Source organism: Eschscholzia californica, unplaced genomic scaffold (genome assembly GCF_041429995.1).
Source record: "Eschscholzia californica isolate CP2 unplaced genomic scaffold, dmEscCali1.0.p SCAF_2, whole genome shotgun sequence".
Lineage (NCBI taxonomy): Eukaryota > Viridiplantae > Streptophyta > Magnoliopsida > Ranunculales > Papaveraceae > Eschscholzia > Eschscholzia californica.
The window spans coordinates 14,005,463-14,017,609 of NW_028238309.1; the positions used below are offsets into that span (position 1 = coordinate 14,005,463).

The following is a 12,147-nucleotide window of genomic DNA, read 5'->3' on the forward strand; positions in this document are numbered from 1 at the left end:
TTTTTTCACTTGCTATATCTGAGAAGAGAAATTACTTTGTCAAGGTAATTTTGAAAGAAAATGCTCCAGCTCCACGATTATATATAGGTTGGAATAGGTATTGTCAACCTTGTGGATTCGAATGAGGTTATTGGGTTCTACATGGAATTACAACATGGGATTTTCTAATTGGAATATAATATTTTTTAATTATTTGTTAAAATTTGGTTAACTCTTTAGCTTAATGTTCGATTAAATTTTATTTACGAACAATTAATTATGGTAATAGAAATTCAAACCCCAAGATTGTTGGAGAAAAAATCCGATTATATTTGATTTTTTTGCTTGTGGTGTTGGTTTAGCAATTTAGGAAGATATTTAATTAATTTTATTTAGTTATTTTTGTTCAATAATTTTTTGAATAAAATAGAGTTGTGTATAGCATGGGGGAGAAATTCGGTTATACTTGATTTTTGTTTTTGGTATTGGTTAGCAATTTAGGACACTATTTTAATAGTTTTATTTAGTTATTTTTGTCCAATAGTTGTCTTTAGTAAAATTAGAGTTGCGTATAGTAGCATCATGAAGGTTTCTAAGTTTGTTACATTCTGACACTTGGAGTTCAGGGACTCTAAACTCTGGACCGCCCGACTGGTTTGGGAATAATGATCCGGACCCTCTGCATTTTTATGGTACAACTCTTTGTTGTTTCATTTCTGTGGTTGATAAGATAAGTAACATATTAAAATGTCCAATGCACTTGAGGGTGAATTGGCCAAATCTAAATCTTCTTATCGTGGGTGAATGATGTTTTTTTGCATAAAAGAGTACCATTTTCTGTTTTTGATATGATAAATAGTGTTGACAAAACCCCAAAAAGTAGTTGCATGCTACGCGACTGGTAATAATAGCATTTCGTCTTAACACAGTAATGAACGGTACTAACAAAGTTATTATAGAGTTTCTTGTGTAACTCTTCATTGATTTAGAGTCAACTATGAGTGGAGTAGTTCAACAAAAAAAAGCCATGAGTGGAGTTAGTTCTTAAACCTGGGTTAGTATATATAGGTGTGTGTGTGCGCGCGCGCGTTGGGCGGCGAATCTGTATGGAGACTAACCCAGGCTATATAGCTTGGGTTAGTTCTTAAACTTTCTGGGCCTAATCACTATCATTTAAGGAAGATAGGCCGGACGATGAAGGCTGCTCCTGTCGCACCTTAGGGAAAGGGTTTGATTCCCTCACACGGCATGATTTTTTGCAAATGGTCTTTTGGAAGGGTAATTGCTGTTTGACCTTCAATTTATAAAGAAGTCATGATTTTAGTCTTAATCAACTTTCATTTTGGCACTCTATTTTGTCCAGACTTCTTTTTTTGCCCCCCATTTACTTTTTGCACTTATATTATTGTATTTTAATTGTTTTGTTATCCTTGGATTTTTTTTTTGTCTTTCACTTCATCTTTCTGCCTCATATACTTCATTTTCCTCTCTTCCTCTTCGTCTTTCTCCACTTCCCTCTTTTCACGTTTCTCTCCCCCTCGTAGTCCTTTTCCACTTCTCTCTTTTCGAGTCGTTGTGGCGAAAGAGAGGGTCCCGTTTGTCAGAACTTTTCCTTTTTGTAGACAGCTAGCTTAGAATCTTGACCATATATTGTTTCATTTATTTGGTTAGATAAAAGAGTTTCTGTCCTACTTTCTCTGTTTTACCTTCGCTTCTCAAATCCTAGCCATGTCTTTTAGTAGAAAAAAACTATCATAAAATGGTTAAACGTACGAAGCCATTGTAATTGAATAAACAAATGTACTTATCTTTTAGAGACACTGATAGCTTCTACATACAAATTGACACACAAATTTTTTTCAAGTCACCCCTCCCTAGAAAAAAATTCTGGTTCCGCCCTTATGTGTGTGACCGCAACCACAAGTCAGTTAGGTCGTATCTGCATCAATTTTTTTGTCTTTTAAACAAGACTTCCATTGTTTACAAGTCAGTATGAAGTAGACTTGTCGTACGGATCATCAATAGTCTGACTTCGTGAAGGCATGGCACTCATAAACGTGGAAACTATATTTATAAACTTAACGAAATCAATAAATAAAAAGTTAGATAATCTAAGAAAGGATTATCAGATCAACAATGTTTAATATATACAACTTCAATAGATTGAGATTTCTAAGATTTATACGTTTAATGTTTAGACATACTCGACCAATAGATTGAGATTTCTAATATTTATACGTATAATGTTTAGAGTTGCTCGATCAATAGATTATGATTTCTATGATTTATACATAGATACGCTTTTACTGTCTCACTATTTATGAACAATTTTGTTCCTCCGGAGAATTAAGTAGGTAAGAATAAGTGGTTGAGATTAACTTCATCCGACAATGTAAATAACGAGGAAAAAATTGACGGTCCTGGTAGCTGTATATTGGCTTAGTTTGCTCCGCGAAAATAACATTTTGATATTTTAGAGCTCAAGAAAATTGTTTATTATATCTTAGAGATTTCTTTCATTATTTTGTGTTTCCAAAATTATAAACTTAGTTGTATAAATATCCCACTATGATTCCTAGTTTTTTGTGTTAAATTTGATTTCCATGTCTCCTCTCAAGATTGAAGAACAAGGACCTAAGAGTACTCTTACCATGGTAATCTATCTCTTATGAGTAATTATAAAATCATGTTTTTTTTTTTTTTCGATTATGACTTCATAATACATTTGATCTGCAGGAGCAAAATCAAAAACTAATTGAAACTGTGGATTGGCAAGAACGCATTGCTGGTATCCGATTCCATACCAACGCAATCAGGTAATAATTGAGTCCAAACTCTATATCAAGTTATCCTTTTGCTAGATCACTAGAAAGAGATAAAACAACCAACACTAACATGTTAATCGTCCACTAGGGAATGAAGAAGCTAGTTATCATGCATTAATAGAGACAAAACAATAAATGAAACACGTAAATGACATGAGCTCCGTTTAAAAATAAGAGAAAGACTGTTTGGCCCGAAAATAGGGGCCGACTACAGCTCGAAGTTGAATCAATAGAAGCCATCCACATCAACTATCTCATTAGGATGTTGAAGTCTTTGAATCACTTACTCAAACCTATTGTCGAATCCATTAAAAAATTTCATACACATATTTTCTGTTTTGGGGGTTTTTTAGGAACTTACTCAAGCAAGCTGAAATTGAAGTTGGAGGATGGAAGAAATACTGCGAAGAACTGGAGGATGAGAATCAAGTTTTGAGGGAAAGATTGGCAGAGCTGCAATCAATAATATGTGCAAGGGACAACTGTCGATTGTGCAAACGCTGCAAAGACTGCAAAGGGAAGAATATTGATGAAGAATATTGATGGGATGAATAAAAGCCTATCAGGATTAATATCTATACTTTGCTTTTTGTGTCTTTTAAATTGTTTAAGACATTGTCACTTGAGGTTGTGTTGGTCAAAACTAAAAGTATTAAGAGTTTGAATCACATTTATATGAGAAAATAGTTCTAAAATTTATTCTTCGCTTTTTTTGTAGAGCAACCTCGATGTAGAGGCTGGGTCTCCCAAGATTTGGGAGGTTTTTGCGTTTCGGGAGCTCCTGAATTTTAGGAGCCCATGAAATTTAAATTATATTGCCGGACTTCAAAAGGACGGACTCTCAACCCAAATTAGGTATTTGTGTAATGTTTGTGTGCGAGATTTTGGTTTCACTTTTCAACTATAAATTATTAGTTCTAAATATGAAATTTAAATTTGATATAATTTTAGAGAGAGAGAATTTTAAAAAGACAAACCCAAAAAAATAGTTGAGAAGAACTTGAAAGAAAAACAACAATATGACTTTAAAAAAATATAAAATAAATAAAATGAAGTGGATTCCCCCGATATAATTGGAAGCCCCAATGACTATGATTGGGGCTCGGAGCCCAGCCCCGGTTCCGTTTGGGATGAAAATTTGAAGGGTTGGGCTCCTAAATTTGATTCGTTTCAGTGCAATTCTTTTCGAGATAACTTTTGTATTGAGGAAAATTAAGGTCCACACCTAACTTTTGTAATCCCCATATTACCTTCATATAGATCTCTAGATTTTCTCACCATCTTCATGAAACGATTTTTCATATTTAAATACTAATACGTTTGAATCACATATAAAAAGAGTCTAAAACGACTTTTGTTCTTCTCTTCATCTTCATTGATTTAAAAAGAATGAGACTGATTTTTATCGTTTTCTTCATCTAAAACATGAGTGGTTTTGATTTAAATTGATTTCACATGTTCTTCTCTCATGATCGAACCGATCAGATTCTTTTTTTGATTTATTTCTTCACTCTAGAAATCTCTTGTTTTCATAATGCATTATTTTTTGTCTTAACGTATTGTGATAGATCGTAATGTTTTGTGAACTATCATGATATATTACGTCGTTTTATATTTCTTTATCATGCCTAAATGTAATAGGGGTTTAGGATTCAATTATTTTTCAAATGGTTGTGGTTGAGTACTTCATACTGCATTAAGAAGCTTTTTTATTTCTGTGTATTTTATTGGGGCTGGGAAACCAAACTCATGAAGGTCGGACATCAAAAGAAAACAAATTAGTGAAGGTTTGACATCCAAGAAAACAAAAGGAAGAAACACATGTTGAAAAACAACAATACATAATGTAATCTGATTTTACGTATTGTATTATGACAACTCATTTTTAACAGGACTTCACTTATTGTAATATGATTTTACATAGTGAATATTTCATAATGTGACATGATCAAATTATAGCTTCTATATTTGGTTTTATTTTTGTTAACAGTAATGAATGTGGTTGAACTAGGGGTGGGATTTTCACCCGATTACCCGAAACCCGTGATGGATGCCCGAGTCCGGACAGGTCCATGGGGTGCCCGTGCCCGAAAGTGGGTAGGTCCCGCCCGGCCCGACAAGATTTAGTGGGCGGGCTCGGGTGAAAAGGCCTACCCGACCCCCCGCCCACACCCGAGCCCACCAAAATAGCCCGATGGGTGCCTTATACCCGCCCGTCTTGGGTAGGCTCGGTGGGTGCTTTTATACCTGCCCGATTAAACATCACCAAACACCCGCCCATTATATACAATAACAAACACCTGTTTAGACTTTAGATGTCCCTCCACCATTGGATTTTAGGGTTTTTTAATATCAACGGTTGTATGTGGTCTTTAGTTTTTACCTTTTAGTATATATAAGGGATTGAGATTACTAAACAATTTCTTCACACCCTCCCTGTTAGAGCGCCTCTTTATCTCTCCGTAAGACACTTGACTTCTCAGACAATTTTTCTTCTTTAATCTTGTAACCATTTAGATCAAACATAAAATAATAAAGATCACACAAACTTCAAGATCTTTGTAACCATTATTCTTCTTTAATCTTGTAACCATTTGGTTACAAAGATCAAACAAACTTCAAGATCTTCGTTACCATTTTTCTTCTTTAATCTTGTAACCATTTGGTTACAAAGATCAAACATATAATAATAAAGATCAAACAAACTTCAAGATCTTTGTTCCCATTTTTCTTATAATTTCTAAGTATAGAATATTGAGTTGTTGTTCTCCCTTGTTCCAGATCTGTGAAGTCTTTGTTTACATCTTCTGGAATCACATACATGTTCTTGCTTTCACAGATCTGAAGTTAAATTTCTTAATATTTGGTTGAAGTGAAATTTCTTAATATTTTATATATTAATTTTTTTTTAAAAATTGACATATTTTATAGCATCACCCGATGCCCGGATAACCCGTCTCCATAACCGGGCTTGGGCGGGCTCTGATCATAGAAATATTTAAATTTGCCCGCCCGATTTACCCGAGTGCCCGAATGGTCAAGGAGCACAAGTACCCGACCCGCCCGCGCCCGAAACTTGACTACCCGCGGGTACCCATACCCGCCCGATTCCTACCCCTAGGTTGAACGACAGTTCCTTGTACGTTAAGCACATAAAATAAAGAGTCCATCGGTATATAGACCAAAATCATTTTCATAATAGGTATATAGACCAATCTTCCCAAAATATGGACATTTAGTCCTTTTACAATAAGGGCATAAATAACTCATACTTTATTGATAAATACCCTCCATGTCCCTCGTCTAAAAAATCCGGGGTTGTTAAATTTCGGAATGAATCTGGAAAGTTTCCCAAACCAGGGGGGTGATTTGGGGGAGATATTTAAGTTACAAACTAAAAAGATTTAATAGGAAGTAACGGATCAAGGATATTTTCCAAAACAGATTTTCTCTCTCATCCTTTCAGATTTGGAAACCAAATCTATATATCACTTTCTCTCACTTAATTTTCAGATTTGGAAAGAGTATAATTTCTGAGATCAATTAGCGTGATTTGGGGGTTAATATTCAAAACATATATATCAACTTTCTCTCACTTAACTTTCATTTTTTACTCATACATAAACACACATCGAATACAAATTATGAAACAAGTTCGTAAATTATGTGTTATTTATGACGAGGAAACCATCATTTGTCATGTATACAACGTAATTTATCATATGCGTGTGTGTCATCCATTATGTACCATTGAATACTTAGATTATTTTCTGACATAAATTACTTGTTTTTTATGTCATGTTAGGAAATGTACCATTGAATCCATTATGTACCATTGAATCCATTATGTACCATTGAATACTTAGATTATCCATTATGTACCATAAATTATAGTAACTTGTTAGGAAATGTAAATCTGAAATCATGTTTTTTGTTATAAAGTACGTGATTTATCATAAATTATGTATACTGTATAGTAAATAACACAACCTTTGTACGACTGAAAGGAAATTTTATTGAACAGTAATCTGTGTTTTATTGTAAATGAAAAGAACATAGTAGACTAGGTAACTTAAAAACAAACTCCGTCAAAATGTTGCCCGAGCTCTCGATCCTTACTGTCTTTGGTCTTCCAGGTTTACGGCGAATCAAACATGGTAGTGTTTTTGACTCTTCATTAAATGTACATGGTTCATCGAAGTTAGGGGCAGGGTTTATATGTTCCTTGTAAGTCTTCACGTAAGACTCCGTTGTCCAAACAGGATCATAGAAACAATCTTCTTCATCGTAATTTATACTTCTATAGTTTATGTGATGATTCTGTAAGAAATTCCATCAGTGCTGGTTTATTACAAGAAAAAAAAAACATATGTATTAGTTAAAAAAAAATTATAATCAAATTTACATACATTAATAATGAAACATTTAATAAAAAACAAATGAGATGGATCATAAATAACAGGTACAGATCAATAAATTATGTATAATGTATGGAAAAGTACAATTGTTTATTAGGTTAAGAGAAGTTTTATATGCTTGTCATGGCCACTGTTCTGGTAAAAAAAGGACGTGTAATGTTGGATAAATTTTTCATACTTTACGAACCTTTGATCATTAATACTATCATCTTACGTGAAATGTATGCAGATTGTATCAGAAAGTATGGTAATTTATCGTAACGTAACTGTAATTTTTATTCTGTTACAAGAATCAGAAAGGATAAACATCAAGATATTATTAGCAAATTTTATCAGAAAACATGAAAAGTTATCGTAAAGAACCTGTACTTTATATTCTATTATAGGAATAAGTGTGGATAATCACAAAGATCAAGAACTGTACGGACAGATGATTCTGATCTGCAAAAAAAAACAAAAAAAGAAGAGGATTTAACGTAGATCTGAAGAAATATACAATGAACATTGGAAGAAAAAATAACATACTAACATTGAACAAATCATTAAATAAGAAATAAACATCAAAGATCTTAAAGAGTTATGAAAGTTTTAGAGAGAGAAAATATAAATCTTCCATTCGAAGGTAGTTAAGATTACATCAAAACAGATTCAAAGTTATTGAAATGGAAAACAAGAAAAGAAAGACCTAAATCAATATTTGATGTTTTCAACGATTCTATATGAATCTTTAACCTATAAAGCAATAAAGATAAGATTTTAAACCTGAATAACAATGGCTAGAATAAAGAGATAAACAGTATAAAACCTAAATAACAATGGAGGTTTTGATGAAAGCTCTTGATTGAATATTAAACAATGGAATTTTTAACAGCTGGTGGTGAGTTTAATTTATGTTTGATGAAGATTTCGTTTTTAGAGAGAGAGATGGAAAGTTACCGGATTTCAGCTACGGAATATTATCAACATAGTAGTTAGTTACAATTCAAACGTGATTGGAGAGAGAAAGTTGAGATAAAAATAGAAAAAATATCTTTAACAATTTAGAATGTAAATCACGTTTTGATATTAAAGAAGGTTAATATAGGTATTAAATCTTTAATATGTATTATATGGATTTGTGTTTTCTCTCTAGATGAGACCAAAAGGACTAGATATCCATTTAAATTATTATTTAGGTTTTGAAATCCTTTTTAGGATTATAGATGACTATATCTCCTATTAGGACCCTATTTTTGGTTTATAAACTAAAAAATTATAAAATAAATTAGTGTAAACCAACAAAATACAATATGAAAATTGAAGAAAAAATTTGGGTTAATTCTATTTAAACCCCTTAAAGATGTCCAACTCACTAGAATGCCCCCCTAAAGATGACCAGTTGCCATTTTAGCCCCCCTTTTGATTTTTTTCCTTACTTTTAGCTGCGATTTATCTTTCATTTTCTACCCTCTATTCAAAACTCTTTCACCTTTTGGTTTATGAATAATTCAAAGTACTAAAAATGCACGTTCTAATATTAGGTAGGTTAGAATTTTTTTACTCGATTACTTGCTTATTTTTTCTTGAGTTTTTGTTTTTTTTTTTTTGTTGAGAAATCGTTTTCTTGAGTTTAGAGAGTTCCTTGTTGGAACTTACATAAACACTTATTTTTACACTTATGTCTTAGTCATAGTGGTGGGAATCAGGCAGGTTATAATTGATCAGGCTTGAACAAGTCGGGTACTAATGATATTGAAAAGTGGTTTTTGCATATCACATGAAAAGTAACATTGTAACTATTGATTGGTTCCTTCTCTTACCCTGCGCTCGTTGAGGTCTGCTGGAAGGAAACCGATTCACCCTCATGGTAGGAACATAAAAAACATTATGAAAATACAGGCCTTGTGGCAATTGAGTGACGAAGATAAATCAGTGGAACTGTCGTTTGAGCTATCGAGCAGATTTGTGACGGATATTCGAGAATGAATAAAATGTACCACATAAGGTGTCAGATGATGCAAGCAAAAATGGAGACGTGTGAAGGACAGCGCCGGTCCTGAGGGACAAGCGAGCAAAGCCTCGCTTCGGGCCCTCAGAGCCTCACAAGAAGGATAAATTTAAAGAAGTAAGGGGCCCCAGTTTTCACTATTTTACTAAAGTATGTACTAAATGAAACAAGTAACTTCAGTAGCTTAATTGGTAAGAAACATGTTGGAGGATCCTGACAACCTAGGTCCGATCCCGAGCATAAGCAATTTTTGCTTCTTCAATTATCTATTTATTTTTGTTACTTTACTTTTACCACTACAATTGTTAAACCTCTACAATGTACCTCCAGCTCCAATACTACCACTACCATGAAATTATACTTTTCTTAATTACTTTTGTTGAAATTTCTACCACCGCCACGATTAATAAACCTCCACAGTTGTACCTCTACTACCACCACCACAATTTATAAAGTTTTACCACTGTACATCCACTACCACCACCACCACCACCATTACTAAGCCTCAACACCACAACCACTACCATTACTAAACCTCCACCACCACAACCACTATTACCAAGCCTCGAGACCACAACCACTACAATTTTCTTTGGCCATTTTTCTCAAAGAATCATTTTCTAATATTTTTTCTATTTAAAAAAAGGAAACTGAACAAGCTATTAACTCGTCGAATTCCGAACTCGCTGAACCACTCGGCCGATGGATCAACTAAGGACATACAAAGTCTTTCCCCGAGTCAATTTTCGAGTAACCAATCAGATCATTCGATTCAGACTGCAAGTTATGAGCACGAGTTACATGTTTAAATGACACATGTGTGCAAGGAAAATGTTGAGGATTCTTGTGTACATATGTTTTCTTACGAAATGCGAGCAGGCCACATTCTCACAATTCGCTTCGGCCCTCCGAAATCTCAAGACCGGCCCTGGTGAAGGAACCAACTCTGACCCTGATAGCTCTACCCTGACAACTTTGTTTGGCAAGAGGAAGGGAAGATTGCGATAGAGCATTGTGTCTCGCTCTTCCCTGGATATGCTTATTACCCCTGATTAAGTTAATACCTTGTTGGTATTGTGAGATTTTTTCTATGACTAACCGTGGTAGTTGAAAGGCCTCGTTAGAGTTCTATTATTCCTTAGCATATCTTCATTATTGTAAGGAGCGGGAAGACTCATGTTGTGCCAAATATTGGCCAGCTTGACCAGCCAAGAAGTCAACATATTGACCTTGACGACACATGCTAAGCATCACATGCACTCAAGCCAGCCCCAGCTAGAGTTATTAGGGGAGTGGACCTAAAAGAGCTCAAGCATCTAACAAAGAAAATGAGGGATTGTTCAATGAAGGAGGTTGTTTTTTCACGTTTTTGAAAAAAGTAACTATAGGGATAGAGAAAAAATATGTTGCTCGGTTTGGAAAAGTAAGAGAGTCTAACTTGTGTGGACTCTCCTATAATGAATAATATTTTGGCAGCAAAAAAAAAAAAAAAAAAGAATTCATTTGAGCAGGACCGAATTATAGACATTATTTCATTTGCAAAAATATAACGAGGGTCATTTTACCTAATTTCCCCGTAGCTTTGGGTTAGATGTAGAGTTGGTCCAATTAAGGAGGCCAAGAAAAATTGTAGTCACAAATTAAAGGTCAAATAGATGTTAATTAAAGTCAACCAAAGTCATGAAATTGTTTCAACTTTAACCATCAAATCTACTGAAATTACAACAGACAAATCAAATCAAAGCATTTTAATGCAACGAATTAATAAAGAAAACAAGAACGAAATATATAGGCTTCCTCAGCGTGGTTTTCTTGAAATTCTCTAGCCTGGTTAGTACCTTGGAAAAAATGTTCTTTCTCTTCGAAGTATGTTGGTAGCCAATAAATGCACCCCATAAATGTTAATTGGCTTGCTTATTTGTGGGGATGGATATATTGAAGATAAAATTAGTTGAAGTTGAAATATAAATGACTATCATATCAACAAACCTAATCATTGAATATCATTTAGCCAAATAAGCCTCTAAAAAATGACTTCTTTACAGGAGAAAATTTGATGTTTAAATTTTTCCATATCAATCTAAAAAGTCAAGTTGGGAAGTGATTTGTCAGGTTTGAAGTGGTTAAAGTTTCTTTTTTTTAACAAAAATAACATCTATTGATAATTAGATATGGATATGTCCGAGATGTTACATTGTGATATCGCACAATAAGGAAAACATGATGAAACACAAGTCTTAGTTTTCCTAGAGTTCACAGCAAGATTATGAGCTTTACTGTTGAACTTTCTATTAACATAAGCAAAAGATAGTTTATCAAAATAAGGAGCAAGATTCCTAATAGAGATTAGAGTACGCTTTGATGTCCAATGAACTGTGTTCTTTCTTCCATTCAAAAAGTTACACACATTCACTGAGTCTCCTTCCAAAATGATGTTTCCGAAACCATGTTCTTTCACCCATTCGATCCCATGCAAGCAAGCTTTCCCCTCCCCTTCATCTACTGATCTGCTGTTGTTGAATCTTGATTGCTCTGCAATTTTTGATCCTGTTGAATCAGTAATAATAATAGCAACATAAGAATGAAGAGATTCTTTATCCCAAGCCACATCATAGTTAATTTTCATAGTTCCTATAGGTGGTGGAGTCCAGGTGTTAGCTTTAGAACTTTGTGAGATATGATAAGTTCCCAGTGAAGTTGTTTGGGTGTTAATCGAACTACTGATCAAAGCTATAGTATTATTCAAGTTGAGCTGTTTTCCTTGAAAGACAATCTCACATCTATGCTTTCATAATTCCCAAAGAAGGATTGACACTTTTTCCATGATAGAGAGTGTGTTAGGTAGTTCTATATGTTGATCAATGAGTTTCAATCCGGAAAACCAATCTTCATGTTAACCTAGGGTTTCGACTGAGAACAACCAGAAGAAGAAAAGAAT

General features: G+C 33.9%; 2 protein-coding genes across 2 annotated transcripts; one reads left to right on the forward strand and one right to left on the reverse strand.

Annotated features, from left to right (window-relative positions):
- The first annotated feature begins 2,327 nt into the window (after nt 1–2,327).
- On the forward strand, nt 2,328–3,499 carry LOC147556396 (uncharacterized). Its single transcript, XM_086664295.1, has 3 exons — nt 2,328–2,633; nt 2,716–2,795; nt 3,158–3,499. The coding sequence occupies exons 1-3, from the start codon at nt 2,583–2,585 to the stop codon at nt 3,345–3,347; spliced, it is 321 nt and encodes a 106-aa protein (XP_086520421.1). The 5' UTR covers nt 2,328–2,582; the 3' UTR covers nt 3,348–3,499.
- Nucleotides 3,500–11,364: 7,865 nt separating this feature from the next.
- Nucleotides 11,365–11,835, reverse strand: LOC147556397 (uncharacterized). Its single transcript, XM_086658629.1, has one exon. It carries the CDS (start codon nt 11,833–11,835, stop codon nt 11,365–11,367), a length of 471 nt encoding a protein of 156 aa, XP_086514755.1.
- Between the last annotated feature and the right edge of the window lie 312 nt (nt 11,836–12,147).

What these genes read in the sequence shown, in the direction of transcription:
- LOC147556397 (XM_086658629.1), bottom strand. Translation starts at nt 11,835, where the DNA reads ATGAAAATTAACTATGATGTGGCTTGGGATAAAGAATCTCTTCATTCT.
- LOC147556396 (XM_086664295.1), top strand. Translation starts at nt 2,583, where the DNA reads ATGTCTCCTCTCAAGATTGAAGAACAAGGACCTAAGAGTACTCTTACC. An exon ending in CTAAGAGTACTCTTACCATG is followed by an intron (nt 2,634 to 2,715) that starts GTAATCTATCTC and finishes TTTGATCTGCAG; the next exon opens with GAGCAAAATCAAAAACTAAT. An exon ending in TTCCATACCAACGCAATCAG is followed by an intron (nt 2,796 to 3,157) that starts GTAATAATTGAG and finishes GGGGTTTTTTAG; the next exon opens with GAACTTACTCAAGCAAGCTG.